Genomic DNA, 21,561 nt, shown 5'->3' on the forward strand with positions numbered 1-21,561 from the left:
GTAATCTAAAAAAGCCGTGCTGACATCATCACTGTGCGCCACAGTTAAGGCTCGTCGCTCTTTCGTTTTAAGCGTTTAATTCAGTGGTCTGAGGCTTCTGTGTCGTGTACCGTGAGCTACTGAAGCACTAGCTTTATGTACTGTGGGCTGAGTTTGCATTAAAGGGTCATTTACTTAATTATCGACATGGAGTCCGGGGAGGCCAGCGAGGAGAAGACGGGCTCCATGTCGGCGGCACAGAAAAGAGCGGAGATCCGGAGGAAAAGGCTGCTCATGAATTCAGAGGACAGGATGAACAGGATCGTGGGAATCACCAAAAACGAGCCTGAAAATAACGGTAATCGGTAACAAACGATCCTCTGAATTTCTCCTGGGCGTGTCTTTCCTATTGAAACACGCTGTCGTGACAGAGACCCGCCTCATCCTGCGGCTGCAGTTAGGACGTTAGTGCTGTCTTTTAGGACCATAACTTACTATGTAAATAATCGGGCTCACTACAGATATATTAACTAGAAGAGGAAAATGGCAGCAGTTTGGGATTCAAATCATGCTAAATGCTGTTAGCATTAGCAGGTGGAGATCAGAGGGTGGCTCACAGGCTGCTCAGCTCTGATGAACAGAATAATTAATACACAACAATACAGCAGTGTAGATAGAAGGTACCTCAGCCAACCTGTCCTATTGCACACAGGCTTTAAGACACCTGCAGAGAAGCTGCAGTAGTCAGTACATAAGGAAACAAAAAAACATATATGCCAAGCATATCTCTCGTAACAAATATCTAGTCATTTGGGACCAGAAAGCACAGGAGTGAGTGACAAGGTAAAAGCTGCAGTTGGTTTTTGGCTGTGACTTTTATATATCCTTTATTTATCAGGGTAAAAAGTGTCATTGGCACGAAGAATGGAGAGATATGGCCAAAGGGGGGCTGAAATTTGTTGCAATTTCAGCACAACACCAGCAGTACTGTCTATGATCAGCTCCTGACACTACAGATGTCATTCCCTTTCTTTGGCGACACATCATAGTTATCATGTTTCAAAAAGTGATCGAAGCGACCATCATCATCAGTCACTGTTCTCTTCTTAATTGACTTCTTCAAGCCCTCTTCTTCAGTGTGGCCATATCTACCGAGCCCAGGTCCTCCTCCATCATCATGAGTGCCCTCGCTGAAGTTATCTTACTCTAAATATCCAAAATCAATCTTCCCAGACTTGAATGTGTTGAAATGCTCAATTCTGTGGAACATACTATGAGTTTTGACAAGTCCTGATTGTTTTTGCTCAGACCTCGCTGTTCTCACTCACTCCTGTGCTCTTGAACACTGTGAGGCAAAAAATTATGCTGACATTAACTTCCCAGTTTAACTTCAACAACACAGACAAGCTGGAACTCATCAGTGTCTTCACGCCATCAGACCCAGCAAAAAAAAACTTAATGGAAACTTACTGGTACTACAATCTGTTATCCATATTATGCTGTCTCTGAACTGAAGTAAAACCATAGTCCCCTGTACAAAATCTAAACTGCTTGCAATTTGTTTATAAAGATAATTAATTAATTTGTTAAATCCTTTTGAATTAAAGCTAAAACTGCAGTTACATCACACCAGGATTTGGGGTTTTTTGGGACGGGGGGGGGGGTGACCAATCATTTTAGCACTAGCTAATGTCATATTATTGATTATTGTCTTCTCATTGTCAGGAGCGTCGCGGCGTCCTGCAGAACCCCGGTTCCATCTGCCTCTAGAGCCATGGTCCACTGCCTCATCTTCTCCGAGACCGTCTCCAGGGATTGGCAGTCACTCCCACAGCTCCACCCCGGAGAGGAGAGGCTCACCCCTGCCAGAGCTCTCCAGTGAGCCACCCGGAGGATCCTCAGAAGATGATATCGGAGGAGTCCGGCGGAGACCGAGGGGCGAGCGGCCGTCAGATGATGTCAGTGGCTCTCCTCGTCCAGGCTTTCTCTCTGCATCCTACTTTTCTCGTTTTGATGATGCCATGAAGCTTCGGGGTCAGCTGGCCAATGAAAAGCCAGCCGAGGACGGAAGGTCGGACTCAGAGGAGTTTGATCCCTTCAGGGTCTTCAGGCTCATCGGCAGCGTCCTCCTTGCTGTTTTTGTCAGGGTTTTTGTCTGCAAGTATCTGGTGAGCCTGTAGCTTTTAACACAGACTTGTTAGTGCACTAGTAAGGAGTTCATTTTTACATTTTATGCCAGTATCAGTACCAAATATGTATTTATTTATTTGTTTGTTAATGCTACATTTATCTTGTTTTATTTTAGTCAATATTTGCTCCATTTCTGACACTTGAACTGGCCTACATGGGGTTGTCCAAATACTTTCCAAAGGTGAGTTTTTATTTTTTAAGACTCTCATCTAGTGCTGTCTGCTCTGCATGCACACATTGTGCATGCAGAGCGGACAGCACTACGAATAATATTTTAGTTTTGTTTTTCTCTGTATAAATGGAAAATCAAATACAATGACCTATTGCAGTTGTTCCGATGTAGTTGTGCTGTTTCTGACAGCCCAGTCTTTTTAGCTGCAATCTTCTCAACCAACGCCAAGTTCATACAAAGTACAATATTAAATTGGACATGAGGTCCTGGAGCACGCCTATGAATTCACAGCCTTAATTCTGCTACACTGCTGTGTCTTCAGAGACGACTAATCAGTCAGAGTGGACTAACCAGTTATAGCTAGCCAAGATCATGTTTACACTTCTCAATGGATTATTGGTTAAACAGGATTTCAAATCTACTGGACATTGTATCCAGGCAATGGAAGTTGCCTCACCCATCACCCCCTTTTTAAAAAAAAAAAAAAGATAAAAACTATTTGTTAATAAGGAAAAGACAAATACCTGTTCAAAAACTAGACAGATTAAAACAACCTGCTGAAACCGAGCATCAGAAAATCTGGGAATGAAAGATGATTTAAATGTAACATAGCATGGTTTCTGGTGCCAGTTAGGCAGTCTGAGTATTTCAGAAACTGATCTACTAAGATTTCCCCAGACAATCATCTCTTGGGTTTACAGAGAATGGTTGAAAAAAGAGAAAATATCTTATGATCAGCAATTCTCTGTGTGAAAAATTCATGTTGAGGGTTTGAGCTGATAGGAAGGCAACAGTAACTCAAAGAACTTGTTAAAACTAAGGTATACAGAAGAGCACCTTTAAATGCAAAATACCCTGAACCTTGAAGCAGATGGGCTATAGCAGCAGAAGACCACACCGGGTGCTTCTTCTGTCAGCTAAGAAAGGGAAACTGAGGCTACAGCTCATACAGGGTCTCAAAAATTGGACAATAGAAGTTTGGAAAAATGCTGCCTGCTCCAATGAGTCTGAATTTCTGCTGTGTCATTCAGATAGTAGGGTCAGATTTTGGTGTACTGTTGCCGACCATGCCCATCCCATTATGACTACAGTATACCCATCTTCTTGAACTGCTTTCATGAACATGACGTTGAGTTCACTGTACTCATTTATGATGTGGTGGAATTGGAGATCTGCATAATGGATGTTCAGCTAACAAATCCACAGCGACTGTGTGGTGCTTTAATGTCAGTATGGTCCAAAATATGTGAGGAATATTTCCAGGAGCATTTTGAATTTATGCCACAGAGGGTCCAAACTGGTACTGGTACTAAAGAAAGTGTCCAGTGATATTTTAAAACATGGACATAGCCACCGTGACATCACCCACTAGTTTTGGACTCATTTTGAAGGCTCAGGGTTTAATTTTAACAGCTGCTGTTCTTGTTTTTAAATAAGAAGTGATCATATTTGGAAAAGCTGGTGGATTGTTAAGTCATCACCAGAAGAATAGATGGAGAGGTTGGAGAGGTCCAGTTCAGTGACTCCACTTAATTTAGCAACCAAAGCAAGTTGTAAACATGTTTCTTTCTGCTGCAAAGCTGGACATTTTAACATGGGAGTCTATGGGGATTGACTTGCTCTTTGAGCCAGCCTCAAGTGGCCACTAAAGGAACTTTTGGCACAAATTTCTAATAGAGTTTCAGTTTTTGAACATTTTAATCTTGATTTGTTTAGTGCAAAAATAGATTGATTAATAATGAGAAGTAAGCAGATATATTTGCATATAATGTGCTTTGGGTTCTCCTGTTTCTGCAGGTAGAGAAGAAGGCCCAGACCACTGTGCTAACTGCTGCCCTGTTACTGTCCGGCATCCCTGCCGAGGTCATCAATCGCTCCATGGACACCTACAGGAGGATGGGTGACGTCTTCGCTGACCTCTGTGTCTACTTCTTCACCTTCATCCTCTCGCATGAGATACTGCTCTTCATTGGCTCAGAGACTCCCTGATAGGTTACAAGGACCTCTGTAAACCCCCACCCCTCCTTTTTTGCTGTCCCCTCCCATCTCTCATAGCAACATAGGCATGCTCATTTGCACCCTTAGATGCTTGTTTATCATTGACAGTCTGGAGGTGAACCCCTGCTGCCTTATGATCAGGCCCGCACACGCCAGCTGGACGAGTGCTCGTCATTTGAGCTCTTCGGGATTTCACTAACGCTAAAGCTACGCCCAACCACAAAGTTCGGTGTTTGTTACAGACTTCCAGGTTAATTTTTCTCTGAACAGAAGCTGTGAAACCTGTGTTACCTGTGTGTAAAGAATGTACTGCCATTTATTGCGCCGAAGGATATTTATTAGTACAGAAAATGGGAAGTATCACGCCGAAGATTGGATTACTGTACAGTCATCAGTCTGACATCCCAGTGGGCAGCCACAGATTGCATTTAACTTATGAAGGGGAAACACTGGAGACTCCTCAAAAGGCTGGGTCATAATTCAAAATCTGACACCTGATAGGAACAATTGTTTGCTGAACAAGATGTTGAGTCAGAACGCTTTGAATTATCGCCAAGCCCTTGAGTCATTCTGCGGAGTAATAACCTCCAAAGTTGAGGTTAGTCTGAGCAAGGTGTCATATTTTCAGCTAATGCCACAGCCAGATTCCTCAGCAGGGTTCTAACTCTTCTGTAAAACCAAAATCTGCTGTCAAACCGATGAAAACTGCTGGAGAATTTTGGAGGTAGCTAGTCTACAACACTATAGTAATCTTTTTGTCAACTTAGGGCATCGCACAGGGGCAACTCACTTTCAGTTCATGCCACTCAAGTCAAACGCAGAACACTGCTGGCCTTTTAGGTTGAAGTGCTTCATTTGTACATTGTGAAAGTGACGTTGGTACAACCTTGCAAGGAAAGATTGGAGAAGTTTCTTGATCCGTTACAATTGACAGTATGAATGACATTGACAGAAGCAGCAGTTTTCTGTTCTTTCTCATACGGTACATAAACACCTCTGCTGATTGCAGTGTCCACACCAGAGCTGTAGACGAGATAGACGTGACAGCCGTGTCACAGATCGTAGCATAGCAGCCCAGTAGAAAAATCTCCCGCAAACAAAAGTGTGAGAAACTTTTAACTCGAGCAGCGTTGGAAAAATACTCGCCCTGAGATTAATGACAAGATTCAGAAATTTGCTTTCTGACTTTTATTCTCAGGTTTATTAATTCAGCTTTTTTGTGAACACTGTGATTAATCTCAGAGATCTCACAGTTACGTTGCTTCTCTCTGAGTGGAGAGGTTCGGACGACCTCCGACACTGCTGCACAGCCTATTTAAAACAAATAATAAGAAGGAGAGAAAGAGACCAGAAGTTAGACATCGTTTAACCACACTAATAATCTGTTGTAGAAAGAGCCGTATCAAACATTTCTGTCCATCAGAATGAGCTGGCTTAAAAAGACGGAGATCTTAGAGGTAGAAGAGGCCGGGAAGAACAAAACTACTCTGGTATAAATGGAATGAGGAAGAATGACAGAATTTCTGGATTGCCTCAAACTGTGAGCTTCTTTGATTTTTCTACAAAACAAACTTTTACATAGATGGCCCTCCAACCTTCAGTTAGAGATTTTAAAGATAGTCGAGTGTTGAGGACCTTCCCATTTCTGAGGGATTTTCTTTTCCTCATAGCACTGCTTTAAAAATCACATTTTCTCTGATCTTTGGGAAGGGTCCACTTACGTTACAAACAATTTCCTTCTTTGTTTACGTCTGATGAAGAGTTTAGCCCTTGTATGTTTTGTGTACATTATTACGCTCGGTCATGAGCTTAAAACCGCGGTGAACTTTATACACGCTGAGAGTGTTTTGGGGGGTTTTACTAGAAAGTGCTGTCACTGCAGTTTTGTGTGAGGCAGTGGGACTTCGTATGCTTATTTGTGTTGAGTAATTCTGGTGACATATCCTGCTTTGCTTTGTTCAAGCCTCTCTCATACATACTTGCATAAATATACAGTATGCTCTCTCTACTTCTGTGCTGTCCTTGTTTCATATTTGTAATTTTAACCTGATTAATTTATGAATGTGAATATTTTTTCCATGTGAATGACTTGGTGTAATTTATCCTACAACTTGTCTGACCTACTTGATTGTTTTTTGATAAGGTAAATTTGCAGATACTGTTTTTAATGGCTCTTGCGGTATCTTACATATTTGAACGTGAGTAACAAATGTAGTGTTGATGTGATGTAAACAGTCTCTGCTCCAAAAGATGAATGAGCAACCGAACAATTCATACCAAATAAATACTACTTGTGTGACTCACCTCTTTTTTTTTTTTTTTTGGCATCAGTTATTAAGCCACACTTTGAAAAAGCCTTAATTTGAAAGACCAAGGGAACTGAAATGACTAAATTTAGCTTATTAAAAATATGTATCTAATCTAATCAGCCAATCACAGGGCAGTAACTAAATGCCTGTATAGCCATGTAAGCATGGTCAAGCATGTTTGGTTTGGCAGCGTTTTAGACAGGATGTAACCCTAAAGGGTATTTGTGTCTGTAGCTGGAATCAAACCAACAAACTCTTGCACGATTGAAAGTGTAGGGTCAGAATTTGATGTTAACAACATGAAAGCATGGATCCATTCGGCCTTCAACAGCTCACGCTCCTCTGGTTGTAATGGTGTAGTATTTAATAGGGGCCTGGTAAATTTGGTTAGATTTTTTTCCCTAAATACATGAAGTCATTTAAAAACTGCATTTTGTATTTACTCGGGTTATCTTTGTGTAATATTAACATTTGTTTGATGATCTGAAACATGCAGGTGTGACAAATATGCAACCCCCACCCCCCCAAAACTTATTGGAGTTATTTGATCTGCTGTTATGTCTTGTCTTTATGGTTACTACTCTTCTTTCACTTTACTATTTATGGTTCGTATTGAAATGTAACCAATCTTCTGGCAAATATTTGCTACGTTGAACATTTTGCATTTAGATTCACCCCAGTAGTGACAAAAAGCTGCCATTGGAGGATTTTTTTAAAAATATTTTCTTTTCAAATCCAGTGCGATCTCTCATGTAAGTCTCAGCTTTAAAATGTGGAAAACAAGAAATATAAATAGGTTTTTAATTTATAACTCTGTGGTGGAACCAATAAACCACTGATCCTCCAATTAATACATCTTATATAGCCCTGCGACACAGCCTGTGATAAGGCTGGGGTATTCTGACCTCCCACCACTTGGTGGCGCAGCAACCTTTTACCCGTGGAGTTTAGGAGTTGTAGAGTCGCACTTTTTTTACGTGCGGGTTCAAACACACAAACATCCACTCGACGCGCAAGACTCGTTTATTTTTTGAGAACTAATTTCACTTTTTTTGCGAGACGTATCTGCGTGGGTTCGAGATGGGACGTGAGTCGAGGTATGTCTGGACTTTTCCAGTTAGTCTGGTGCTGGTGAATCGAGTGTGACTAACTTCTGTTTGAGGAAGCGATTTTAGATTAGCGTTAGCATGCTGGCTAAAAGCGTACTGATGTTTATGCACGTTAACCAAGAGCTAATCTCTCATATCATGTGTTTTTTTTAATCAACAGGCATTACCGGAAACGTTCCGCATCTCGGGGACGGTCGGGTAGCCGATCAAAGAGTCGCTCCCCGGACAAGCGCTCCAAGAAAGACGAGCGGAGCCGGAGGGAGAGGTCACGGAGCCGGGATCGCCGCAGGTCGCGCTCCAGAGACAGAAAACGAGCCAGGTGTGTGGTGGTTTGAACTTAAGTTTAAGTGTACACGTAAATAAATACATTTTGAAGTGGACTGAAGTCTTCTGGTGTTTACAGCCTGAACACAAATTGAAGTTTTTAGTCACTCTTTTGATCCGATGTAACAATACTGACTTTCCAACCATATGCAGGCAGAATGACCATCTCTTGCAGACTTGCACAACACTTCCTGACCTATAATACGACGCAGCAATACCAATTGCAGTTCTGGGTTCATTTCAGTCACTTTATCTTGCATCTGTTTCAAAAGTCTGACATTGTTTTGGTTGTAGCCTGCCTGTTGTCCCATTTCAGCTTCAGCATGCAGGTATTCTGTTAATAAATCACTCCTGGGGCACTCGCTAATCTCACACTCTTTTGTTTTCCCACTTGCAAAGATGAGTAACTTGACTCGCAAACATTACAGTTCTTGTCCAGAGCCAATGAGAAAAGGTCAATTGTCGGCTTGGAGAGGGGCACGTTCTCAATTTTTTTTTTCTTCCTTCAGAGACATTAGGACAACAGAGTCCACCAAAAACTCTTTGATAAACTCCATCAGACAATAGCCTGCTTTAATGGGGGGAAAAACAACAGGCTATATGTCCAAGCCATAGGGTGATGAACAGAAGCCAAATTTTGTTTTTAACAAAACTGTTTACTGCTGTTGCTCTGTCTGGTAATTATCTTTAATTTCAGTAGAATTGCATCCATAGATTTGAAAATTCTTTTGAACTAAAACTTTCACATGTGTTGAATTTTGCAAATCCAGTAGGACAGTGGATAAAAAATCACAGTGATGGCAAAGAATCATTTTGAATCGAGACAATGAAAACTCTCATGCACTTTTTTTATGATACAGTTTTATCATGATTAAGCTATTGTGAGGTTTACTTTCAGATGCTGGTCACTATATTCTTCCATTGGTTCTACTTGTACAGCTGCTGTTATTGTGTTATATCTTATTTATATTTCGATTTCTTCATCCATTCTCTATAGTTCTATCTTGTGTATTGTTGTATTTTGTTGTTACAGTTATTATTTTCAACTTTAAGTTATATCTTTTATTCTTATTCTTCCAGGGTCAATTTACCCTTCATTTCTAATGGTGTTGTACAGTTATTTCATTTTTAACCTTAATTTTATTTAGTCCTTCCTAGTTTAAATTGACCTTTTTAATTTTTTCTTTTTAATTTTTCAAATTTATTTCCTTAATCTTATTCATAGCTTTCCTTTTTTGTTTTCTTTAGGTCACGAGCAGTTGTCCAAGCATTTCACTACATATCGTACTGTGTATGACTGTGTACGTGACAAATAAAATTTGAATTTGAATTTGAGATGCGCATCAGCACACTTAAAAAGCTGAAACTGACAAAACTGTTGTCTCCCTGTTGATTTGTCCTTTTACATGTGATATGTTTGCCTTTGGCTTCCAGGCGCTCCAGGAGCAGGGAGAGGAGGAGGTCGAGAAGCCGAGACAGGAGGCGGTCGGGCAGCAGAAGCCGAGCCCGGAGGTCCCGCTCTGGTAGCCCCAGCAAGAGCAGTAAAAAGGATGAAAAGTGAGGCTTTAAATTCCCATCTAAGAAATTGAAAACACACAGAGTCTTCTACTCTGTACTTCCTCTGTGTTCTTTTGCTGGCATGCAGAGTGATAATGTAGCTCTTTTACATGTCATGTAAAGATGCTATCAGCAGCCAGGATGTGAGGCATATTTTCAGAGCTTGGCGACAGTTAAAAAAAAAAACACCATATAATATATGGAGCTTTCCATTTTTATAAAGATTAAACTGTCCTCTAGAAGTGGTGAACGGCATAGAAGACCTTGTAAATTGGATGGATGGTTTGCATGATTTGCTTAATCTGAGCAATTCCATAATCCCATCTATTACACTTTGTCTTATTTTCTTTTTCCCTTGCAGGGCTAAAAGCAAAGAGAAGGACACCCTGGAGCCAATAGCTGAAAAGAAAAAGATTAAAGAGGAGAAAGAAGATGAAAAGGTTGAGGATGTAAGTTGGTTGATATGTTTATTTCTGCTAGCTCGAATGCCATTGTCCTTTCTTCATGTTTTTCTTTGCCCATAGAAAGAACTTTAAAGTGCCTCTTTGTTTGAAATAATAAGCAAGTAAGTAAAGAACATAACAAGAAGTAAAATATTTGTGCTTTTCCTTTGTTTTCATGCAGCAAGACTTTGACCAGAACAAACTGGAGGAGGAGATGAGGAAGAGGAAGGAGCGGGTGGAGAAGTGGAGGGAAGAGCAGAGGAAGAAGGCCATCGAAAACATCGGAGAGATCAAGAAAGAACTGGAGGAGATGAAGCAGGGCAAGAAATGGAGCCTGGAGGACGATGATGGTGAGGAAGTAACTGAAGGAAACGCTGTTGAATTTTTACTTTGGACTTCACGAGTAGTTTAAATTGTTTAAACTGTGTCTAACAAAACTTTATCTGTGTGATAAACCAATCAGTCACCCTTTATTTGCTTTAATTTTATCAGCTAACTGACCAATACTTGCTATAGGTTTATCTTTGCCCAGCATCTTAATTAACTCTTCATTTCAGACGATGACGAGGACGGTTCTGCTGTAATGGAGGGAGATGATGACGAGGAGGCGGACGGGAAAGGGGAAAGGCAAGAGGAGTTAAAGGATGGTAAGAAAGAGGGTGATGACGATAAGGACAAGGAGACTCCCATGGAGCAGCAGACAGAGGAGGATGATATAGATCCCCTGGATGCCTACATGGAGGAGGTGAAACAGGAAGTGAAGAAGTTCAACATTGGAGCCATGAAAGGAAATGATAAGGTGAGGACAAAATCCCGCATTTTGCAGTGTTATCCTTATTGCCCAACCCTCCCCAAAGTCATTAGGATCAGCTCTAAAAACACACCTGAACTAAAAATCTTAGAAAAAATGTTCAAATGCAATTGAAGTTTGTCAACATTTTCCTGATGTTTGTGTAGCTGCTATCATTTTGTCTTTAGGTGTTCATCACTGGAAGCGTGTGGCTTTGGGTTTATCATCTACTAGTGTCAGACCAGATGCTGCCTTTATGGATGTTTGTTCTTCTGCTGATGAATATGCGTGTCTTCTCTTCTTCTGCAGAAAGGTGCAATGACTGTGACCAAAGTGGTGACAGTCGTTAAAACCAAGAAAGGACCTCACACGCACAAAAAGAAGGGAGAGCTGATGGAGAATGACCAGGATGCCATGGAGGTGAGATTTTAATGCTTGCTTTGATTATATAATAAAGGTTAAAGCTCTTCTCTCACTGCCCGAGAAGCTGAGATGAATGAAACAGAGATCCTCAGTAATTAATCTGCTTTCTGCTGATGGGCTCATCTTTTAACAATCTAAAATGATGCCCATGTGTTTGACAGTACTCATCAGAGGAGGAAGAGGTTGATCTCCAGACGGCTCTGACAGGCTTCCAGACCAAACAAAGGAAGATCCTGGAGCCTGTTGACCACACAAAGATCCAGTATGAATCATACCGCAAAAACTTCTACGTGGAGGTGCCCGAGCTGGCCAAGATGACTACAGAAGGTCAGTGAGAAAACCATATCTGTTCTATGATAAACGACTTGTCTTTTTCATGCTTAATTACCTGTTTAAAATCTCTTTATTCAATTTGTTTATTTATTTTATTTTAAATAAATACAGAAGTGAATGCGTACAGGCTGGAACTGGAAGGCATTACGGTGAAAGGGAAAGGCTGTCCCAAACCCATCAAGACATGGGTGCAGTGTGGAGTGTCGATGAAGATCCTGAACGCCCTGAAGAAGTGAGTGTGTCTCTGTGTGTGCATGTTTGAAAATCATTGTGCAGTGAGCAGTCTTTTCTCTTTATATAAAATCCATTAATAAGCCAATAAATATGACCATTCATATTCACTCAAGACTAGCCACAAATATATAATTAATATATTGGGATTGCGTATGACTCTTTCTGACAAGATGCTCATGGTTTTCTTTTAAAGGCACGGTTATGAGAAACCCACACCCATCCAGGCCCAGGCCATCCCTGCCATCATGTCGGGCAGAGACCTCATTGGTATTGCTAAGACCGGCAGCGGGAAAACCATAGCTTTCCTGCTGCCCATGTTCCGACACATCATGGACCAGAGACCCCTGGAGGAATCCGAGGGCCCAATCTGTAAGCAACAGGAACTTTTATTTTTCCTTTGGGCTTCTCGCTAAAATATAAATAAACTCATCTTTTGATCACATTCAAATAAAAACATATGAATCCTGTCTGATTCCTTTGCTTTTCATAGTCCGGGTTCAGAACCCAACTGTAGGTCAGATGAAGACCAAATGGTCAAGTTTTTTTTCTTTTCTTCTTTTTTTTTTTTTTCCTAACGACAACAATCCAATTATCCTGTTTTTCCTCTCTTTTACACAGCTGTAATTATGACTCCAACCAGAGAGCTGGCTCTGCAGATCACAAAGGAGTGTAAGAAATTCTCTAAACCGCTGGGACTCAGAGTGGTGTGTGTTTATGGAGGCACGGGCATCAGTGAACAGGTAAGTGTGCGCTGTAGCACAACTACATCATTTTAGAGGTTTAATAGACCTATGGTGTCCAGCTGACATAGCAGCTCATGCTTTACAGTAGAGCCAAAAATGGATTTATATATTGGATGGTAGGGTTAGATTTTGGTATAGACAACTTGAAAGCATGGATCCATCCTGCCTTGCATTAATGATTCAGGCTGATGTTGATGTAATAGTGTGGGAAACTACAATGGGTTGTTTTTAAAAAACAAACAACAACAACAAAAGAACAACTGCTGCTATAATAACTGCTTACAGGACTGCTGTCAACACTGACAGTATAACACAGGCTTCAGAGCAAATTGTGGTTCCACTTGTTCCATCCACGTACAGGTTTCTGTGTGGACAGTGAGTGGAGAGAAGGGTTTTCACCCACTGCGAAACACTTCCATGCAGTCCTCCAAAATGCCAGTAGTGCATGTCAAAAAAATACTGTATATCAACAGCACAAGAAGAGTGGCCCACAGACCGGCTGTAGCACTTATTTGTTCGCTGCCTCAACTGACAAAAAGCTCTGTGCAGGTAGACCGTAGATGGGCCATCCCTGGACTTCCAGCATATTGTGAGCGAGCTCTCCCTGCTGAACCATAAATTCCACTTTAACTTTGAGGTGGAGTAGAAGATTAAACCTGCTTCTTTTTATGGGCAGCAAGGGGGTGATTCCTCCAATTGCAAGAAGATTTTAAGTAGTAGAGTCTGTGCTATAACAGCCCTTGGTTTCCTTTACTCTGTTACCTGTAAGCACTTTCCTGAAGACTTTAGTCTAAATGATGGCCATTCGTAGTCAGAAAGGAGGAATATCCAGGTTATGTTCACTGGCTAACGACTTGGATTATCCAGGTTGTTTACCAGGTGGTGATATCCTCAGTTTGAGTCTCACTTTTCACATCTAATTTCAAAACACCAAGGTGGTGATGTCAAACTGAACGTCACCAAACAGCAGGTGACGACATTGTGGCTGTGTCTACCTTTTATACTATCAAATAACGGCATAAAATACCAACCTAAAATTGGTCTTCTAAACTATTTTGCAATTTAAGTCTTGTATATATTTAAACAAAAACATGCATGGCTGAGACTTCTTAAAAAATATATTGTAAAATAATTTGAAGAATTTTGAAAAGGTTTGGAGGAAACACCGATTTGAGACCCAGTAGCAGAAACTTCCAAATTTAAGTTGCTCATTATTGTATATGCTCCTCGTGCACCATAATCACTTTATTGTGTTTGTGTTGGTATTATAAGTGTTTAAATTCTGGACATTGTTCCTCCCTCAAAACTCCTGCAACAGAAAGAAAATGTGTATTTTTCCTTAACGCTGCCTTCTGTATTATAGATCGCTGAGCTGAAGAGAGGAGCTGAGATCATCGTGTGCACACCAGGAAGAATGATTGACATGTTGGGGGCCAACAGCGGTGAGTTCATCACTCTTGGTCGTGTCGCTTCTCTATCCTTATAGGACATAAATGCAAATCTGCACATTTGATGCCTTTTCTTGTTGCTTTGCATGGATTAAACAGTATGATACAGTACATAATGAACCAAATCAGTACTACTTACTAAACTGTTGGCATTATTTGACCACCTTTGGGATCACTCATATCTACAAGACTGATGTGTTATTCCCGAAGCTCAGGCCAAGTACAGGTAGGTGGACCTGGTGCTGCCTCCACGGTTCCTCTGACTTCAAGCAGGAAACAATCGTAATGTTTGATAAGTGTATCATAACTTGGATGTAAGGTGGTCAGGGGTATGCACTGTATTATATCAGAGTTTTGCATCATGTCAGGTTATTTTGACTTAATGTGCTGCTTCTGGGAGTAAATATGATTGTAGAGTCCTGCGCAGCACTGAGCCTTTGCATAGAAATGTGAAAAAAAACACTATTAGTGTACTTAGAAAGTAGCTATTACATGTGTGTAGCAGTTAGTATGATAGAAGGGGTTTCTTGTTGCTTCCACACATGCGAGGTAATCTGTAATATGTTTCCCTTGTAGGTGAAAAGGCGCTCGCTCAGATAGTGCTTGATGTGGCTCCATCTCTTGTATTATATGTTTTACAGGTCCCAGTTGCCCCTGAGATGGTACGCAAGACGAGCAAAGAAATGAACAGCCTAAAATACCAATGCAATAAAACTCTGGCCACTTGAAAAATGTGCTGAAATTAGGATGCCTTGATTTATTGTCCAGTTGTATCAAGTAGTTGTATCATGGAAAAAGCTTTTCTGTGTTTTGTTAGACTAGTTTCATGTGATGTGAAGAAGGCAGGATGCCTGTTAAGCCTTGACATTGTTCATATTTAACTGATTTCCTTATGCCCGTCTTCCTTAATGTGTAGGTCGGGTAACCAACCTCCGCAGAGTCACATATGTGGTCCTGGATGAGGCAGACAGGATGTTTGACATGGGCTTCGAGCCACAGGTGGGGGATCATACATTAACATACAGCTTTTCACGCATCAGTAGCATCAAATGAAGCATTTTTTAGTGTATAATGTTTAGCACTTGAGGAACTGTTGTCACAATAATGTTTTATAAAGCCAGGACAAATCAACTTTGAACCTGCAAAAGAAAATGTTCAGTGACAAAAATTCGCAGATATATTTTTTTTTCCCCCCTCTGATTCACACACCAGGTGATGCGTATCGTTGACAACGTGCGTCCAGACCGTCAGACGGTCATGTTCTCAGCAACTTTCCCCAGAGCCATGGAGGCGCTGGCTCGCAGGATCCTGTCAAAGCCCCTGGAGATCCAGGTGGGAGGCCGCAGTGTCGTCTGCTCTGATGTGGAGCAACACGTGGTAAGCCATTTATGTTACATCTCACTAAACAGTAACTTTCCCTTTCAGTTTCTCTGCTTACTAGTTCAGTTTTAATTCCCCCCCCTTTTTTAAAAAGTATCTGTTTTTATTTCTGCAGCTAGTAATCGATGAGGACAAGAAATTCCTGAAGCTGCTGGAAATTCTGGGTCACTACCAGGAAAAAGGATCTGTTATCATCTTTGTGGACAAACAGGAGCACGCAGACGGACTGCTCAAAGACTTGATGAAAGCCTCGTACCCCTGCATGTCTTTACATGGAGGTAGTGAGCCACACTTTGACTTTGACAGCCATATGATGAATAACAAAGCTACTGTGACATCACCCTCTGGTTTCTCAAGTCTCATTTAGAAGCCTCATTAGTTTTTTTTTTTTTTTTTTTTCTTTTTTCATCATATTGAATTTTCATTGGCTAGCAGATTGTCAATCACTTTTCAATTTCAGGTATTTGGGATGATCTGGTCTGTTTAAACAACGACCAGGAATATTAAAAAGTCTCATCAAACCACATGAATTCATATTTTTTGTCCTCCTAATGTGAATATACAATCAGTCAGTTTTATATCTGTCAGTTATATTTTTAGGTTTCTGTTCTGTCATGGCCACATTTACTACAAATTAGTAATTCTGTGTCTCCAAGGAATCGATCAGTACGACAGAGACAGCATCATCAACGATTTTAAGAATGGAGCGTGTCGTCTGATGGTCGCCACCTCTGTGGCAGCCAGAGGCCTTGATGTGAAGCAGCTGATCCTGGTGGTCAACTACAACTGTCCCAACCACTACGAGGACTACGTTCACAGGGCCGGGCGCACGGGCAGAGCAGGCAACAAGGTCAGCCCCTTTAAAGGGAGCTCATTTAATTTTAGACATCAAAAGCTAGGAAATTTGTGTTGACATTTGGGGTGTTTTGTTTTTGGTGGTAATCATGTTTAAATCTGTACATATTTGCTTCTCAGGGATACGCCTACACGTTCATCACGGAGGATCAGGTTCGCTATGCTGGCGATATCATTAAAGCTCTGGAGCTGTCGGGCTCTCCGGTCCCACCAGAACTGGAGCAGCTTTGGGCCTCTTTCAAAGACCAACAAAAAGCGGTAAGATAAAGACCCGCAGTAGGCAATCGTATATTTTAGCAGTACTTACTGCCAGGGAGAAACGTATGTTGAAGTTTCTGAAGGTATTAGCAACGTCTTTCTGCACATGTAATGCATCAGCTTAAATATCGTGTTCATTTTTATGTTTTCTTTGCAGTTACATGGTGCTAGTTTGTTGCTTCTATACTTCGTATTTCATTTGTTTATTGTTTTCTTATATTGTAAATACTTAACATTAATTGGGATAAAATTTGATCTTTGGTGTCTCAGTTAGTAAGCAGATTGAAAAAGATCTAGAAGAACAACGTGACAAACTTGAAAGCTTCTTTCTTTCCTCCCTTTGCTCTGTGCAGGAGGGTAAGACCATTAAGAGCAGCAGTGGTTTCTCAGGAAAAGGCTTCAAGTTTGATGAGACTGAGCATGCTCTGGCCAATGAGAGGAAGAAGCTGCAGAAAGCTGCTCTCGGTTTGCAGGACTCTGACGATGAGGACGGAGCCCTGGATGTGAGTAACTTTTAAATAATGGAGATTTTAATTTTTTTATTTAAATTATTTACTTACCTCTGCTAAGCTGCTTGGCTTCAAGTTTTTTTTTTTTTTTTGTCCTCTAATTGCAGTTATATTATTATTAAACATGTTTAACTGTTATTCCTTCTTAGATTGAGGAGCAAATCGAAAGTATGTTTAACTCCAAGAAGAGGGTGAAGGATCTGTCTGCTCCCGGCGCGGCTGCTGGTCCAGCTGGAGCTGTTGCCGCCACAGCGGCCGCCCCCGGAGGTTTGCCAGGACTTGGGCCTACGTCTGCTGGTAACATCCAGAAATTGGAAATGGCCAAAAGGCTGGCACTCAAGATCAACGCTCAGAAGAACCTGGGCGCTGAGGCTCAGGTACGTCAAGACTCCAGTGCCACCGTGAAGTGGACGGTTGTGCACGTATTCATGACACAGCTGAGATTGCTGGACTTGTGATTTTTCAGACTAACCACTTAGGTTTAATTTTTATTGTGTCCAATACTTCGTTTTGAGTTTACAACCCACAAAAATCCTAGGACCTCAGCTGGTAATTAAAACTTTGTTTGCATTGTGACAATTACAATTACTCTGTGTCTACAGGATGTGATGCAACAGGCAACCAACGCCATCCTGCGGGGCGGCACCATCATGACCCCCTCAGTGTCAGCCAAAACCATCGCGGAGCAGCTGGCAGAAAAGATCAATGCAAAGCTCAACTACACCCCGGTGGAGAAGCTGGAGGAGGAGCGGCAGGCGGCTGAGCAGGCTGAGACAGTCAGGAGATATGAAGAGGAGCTGGAGATCAACGACTTCCCTCAGGTCAGCGGCACACAGCGCAGGGCTGTACTGAAATATTCAGCAAGGATCAGTTTTATTTTTGCTCTTTGTTTTTTGGACTCAGGTTTTCTTTTCACAGCCGCTGGGTTTCAGTAGTTTAACTCGACTAAGTCATTTCTCCAAAACAGCATAGGGAAGGAATCATGAATCTGGATGTTGTTGCTGTGTATTGTCACCAGGGGTCTGTGTCAAAAATATGGGATCAGCTGTCTGCATGCTAGCTTATTTCTGTTTGTGCTGCTGTTGGATTGTTAGCTTAGCCCGTGCTGCTGATAAGCCAAGCCAACTTCATTTAAAGTACTTTAAAAAACAGCAACCACTGATAAAACCTCAGGATACAAAAATAAAGATATGTTAGAATAAAATAAATAGAATTAAAATTACAATGTAAAATAAAAGCATCAAGACAGAATTAAACACGAGTAAAACTTTAAAATCAAAACGTAAAATCAACATCTCACACTTGGGAAAAGCCAAGATGAAGAGGTGGGTCATAAGCGCAAACTGGTAGTGAAGAGGCCTGTCTTTTTAACAGCAAAGAATTCCTCAGTTTGGGAGCCGCCATAGCAAATCCCTGTTCTCCTGAGCCTCCACTGTGTCCTCGGCACATCCAGGAGCAGCTGGTCTGCTGATTTGAGCAACTGGGAAATAAAACGGCTCAGATGTCGTGTGGGGCAAGGCCGTGTAAGGACTTAAAAATGAGTAAAAGACCAAACAGAAGACAAATCAAAACATAAAACAAACTTTTGCTTTTGCATTTTTTTTCCTGACTACTTCCTGTTAAACGGAGCTCTACTATTGCACCCTTTGTTTTTCAAGCCCACTTTTTAAAAGAAAACACCCAAAACTATTATTATTTAAAACTTTTCAACAAATTTACAGACATGTAAGACTAACCTGCAGCTACCTGGTTATCCATACATTTGTATATAAATAACGAATGCGTAATGGGGAAATCTAAGGATCATAATACATCATAAGGCGATGAAACAACATCATCAATATGATTATTTATTGAGTCCTTTGGTGGAAAGTTATCCAGACATAAGGTCATATGTGAGTGTTGACGATCCACCCTGTCACACCCTGTCTGTTTCCATCCAGTAGTTTTGCATGTGTTGACATTCCCAGCAGACATAATGCTCTGCAGTTTGGGAGCCACAAATCCTCCAACACCCAGATTTACCATTATTAAAGTGTACTTTCATGTGGGGAGTAATAACAAAAATCCAGCAAAATTCCTTCAAAAGTTATTTTTCCTGCCAAATGCACAGATATCCTGTCATTCTTTTTGCATTATTGTAAGACCTCCTTCTTCTCTCATCTTGCTTTTTATACGTTGTGTTGAGTGAACGTTGCTAAAACCCCTATAAAACTGAGAGATGATTCCCATTTTAGAGTCTGCTCACTTTTTAGTCTGCAGGCATTCTACCCATACATACCAGAAGTTCCACTTTACACGTCTTTGAGTGTTTTCTTTGCTTTCTTTTTAGTGATTTTCACACCACACCAAACCCATCTCCTGGTTGTGGTTTCAAGTGAAACGCGTTCAAGTTTTTCTAGCAGAGACGTTGTTTCTCTAAGTGTTTATGTAAGACTTACACTGTCGCTTTTTTTAGCAATGCAATTTCAGATTTAAAGTTGGAAAGCCATTTGTACTTTTTTTTTTTTTTTTTTTTTTTTTTTTTTAAACATCTGTGAATGTGTGTTCCTGATTTGCTTACACATAAGTCTTGATTATTCTCTATTGCGAACACGGACGCAGACAGCTGGAGACCTGAGGGCCTAGTAGTCATTCCTGTTATACTCCTTTAAAATCCACCTCCTGCATGTAGTTGGTGCATCATGATGTAAAGTCTAACATATGCAAATTTGAGTGGAAAATTAAGCAAATCCATCTATTAAAAATACTTGACATTAAAATCCTCGACTTCTTTAAGCTACTAAGAAAATAACTTTCTTTTAATCTCTGATTAAAATAGCTAAGCTGTTCTAATTTTTGGCAAAATGTTTATGCTCAATACAAATGCTTTTTGTCCGGGAGAGGGGCTTATCTTTTACATGACAGATGCTTAAACTGAGCGTTTTGTGTTTTTTGTCACGACTGATTAACAATCAAGAATCCCAAAGTATTTTGTTTCTTCCTCTGAACATAAAGCAGACAAAATAGGGCTTATAAAATCTTCCTTTTCTTCCTTCCCTCAGACTGCCAGGTGGAAGGTGACATCTAAAGAAGCTTTGCAGAGGATCGGTGAATACTCTGAAGCTGCCATCACCATCAGAGGAACGTACTTCCCTCCAGGCAAAGAGCCCAAGGAAGGAGAGCGCAAGATCTACCTGGCTATTGAGAGTATGTGTCAAAGAACGTCTGTCCTTTTTTTTTTTTTTTTTTTATAAGTCCTGACACCTGATATAACAAGATATTTTTAGGGCAGCTGTACAATTGCTGAACTCTAAGGTTCAGTGAACACGAACAATGAACATGATAACTTGAGAACAGCACAACGCAGGAAGTTTATAAACTAGTTATCACACGGAGCAGATAATCTTGACTTTTCAAGTTTTAAAGAAGGGAAAAAAAGCTTTTGTTGGCTTAAATCATGCTGTTAAAAGTGCCTCTTGCAAAATACAACTCCTCCCTCCCTTTTGGTATTTTTTTTTTTTTTTAATTACCTCGAAGGCAATGAATTTCCTAATGGGGTGTCCAGTTTCCTTAACAGAGCAGCCTATACTGAATATTAACATGTTGTTTGTGTTGTAGGTGCAAATGAACTGGCTGTGCAGAAAGCCAAAACAGAAATTACACGGCTAATCAAGGAAGAGCTCATCCGATTAGTAAGTATCTTTTTGCTCACACATGTTAAAAGATGTCATCCACTCTTATTATGCAGTGACTTTATGCCGAAAATGTTTAATTTTATTTCCCGTTTCTTTCTTTCCCCCCCAGCAAAACTCCTACCAGCCGACGAGCAAAGGCCGGTACAAAGTGCTGTAGAGGATGAACCGAGGCACACCGGAGGAGCTTCCATTCCTCATCTCCACAGTTTCATCCAAGTTGTTGAAGAATATTTTAGTCAATATTTTTTTGTAATGTGTCCAACTTTAGTTGCATTTTGTTTGTTTGCATTTTTGACCCCCCCCCCCCCCCCCACACACACACACACACACACATACACACACATATACACACATATATGTCCAATGATTTTTATACCATCAAACCAGCACAATGCTGCAGTAAACTATCCACAATATGTCTTTAAGTATAGGACCTGGTTTCATTAATAAGATGTTTTTAGTCACATTTATGTAGGAACACCACACCAACCATCATCTTTATGAAAGATCCCAAGAAAACAATGTTGCTAAGAAAATAAACTTGTTTCCAGTCTGTTAAGGTGCTTTGTATTTGTTCAGACTGCTAATGTTAATTATTTAATAGCAGTTCTTTGTATATTATTCATCAGTGGTGGGAAGTGATGCTTGGTGAGCATTAAAACTGCTTCATGGCTCGGTTTCAGGATAATAATCTGAAAAATAAAGTCGTTTTTTGAGCCTTAACTCCCGCTTGTTTGGTGAAAATGAGAATTTTCAGGACTTGAGAGACAAAAAAAAGCGTTTTCGGTCGTGAAAGCAGTTCAGGAGGAGGGGAAGGAGAATAACCTCTT

The 21,561-nt window shown here is 40.8% G+C and overlaps 2 protein-coding genes across 2 annotated transcripts; both read left to right on the plus strand.

The window, feature by feature from the left end:
* Positions 1 to 6,643, plus strand: camlg (calcium modulating ligand). The gene is made up of 4 exons (XM_040032299.1): positions 1 to 337; positions 1,705 to 2,147; positions 2,285 to 2,350; positions 4,139 to 6,643. The coding sequence occupies exons 1-4, from the start codon at positions 187 to 189 to the stop codon at positions 4,328 to 4,330; spliced, it is 852 nt and encodes a 283-aa protein (XP_039888233.1). The 5' UTR covers positions 1 to 186; the 3' UTR covers positions 4,331 to 6,643.
* A 969-nt stretch (positions 6,644 to 7,612) lies between these two features.
* Positions 7,613 to 21,452, plus strand: ddx46 (DEAD (Asp-Glu-Ala-Asp) box polypeptide 46). The gene is made up of 23 exons (XM_040032298.1): positions 7,613 to 7,745; positions 7,918 to 8,076; positions 9,516 to 9,638; positions 10,000 to 10,087; positions 10,263 to 10,431; positions 10,639 to 10,880; positions 11,181 to 11,291; positions 11,456 to 11,621; positions 11,739 to 11,859; positions 12,055 to 12,230; positions 12,480 to 12,601; positions 13,968 to 14,046; positions 14,969 to 15,051; positions 15,265 to 15,429; positions 15,548 to 15,710; positions 16,089 to 16,282; positions 16,408 to 16,545; positions 16,899 to 17,048; positions 17,204 to 17,431; positions 17,657 to 17,875; positions 20,099 to 20,243; positions 20,655 to 20,728; positions 20,841 to 21,452. The coding sequence occupies exons 1-23, from the start codon at positions 7,729 to 7,731 to the stop codon at positions 20,886 to 20,888; spliced, it is 3,180 nt and encodes a 1,059-aa protein (XP_039888232.1). The 5' UTR covers positions 7,613 to 7,728; the 3' UTR covers positions 20,889 to 21,452.
* The last annotated feature ends 109 nt before the right edge of the window (positions 21,453 to 21,561 follow it).

The sequence above is a fragment of the Simochromis diagramma genome, unplaced genomic scaffold (genome assembly GCF_900408965.1).
Source record: "Simochromis diagramma unplaced genomic scaffold, fSimDia1.1 OVJJ01000216.1, whole genome shotgun sequence".
NCBI classification, from domain to species: domain Eukaryota; kingdom Metazoa; phylum Chordata; class Actinopteri; order Cichliformes; family Cichlidae; genus Simochromis; species Simochromis diagramma.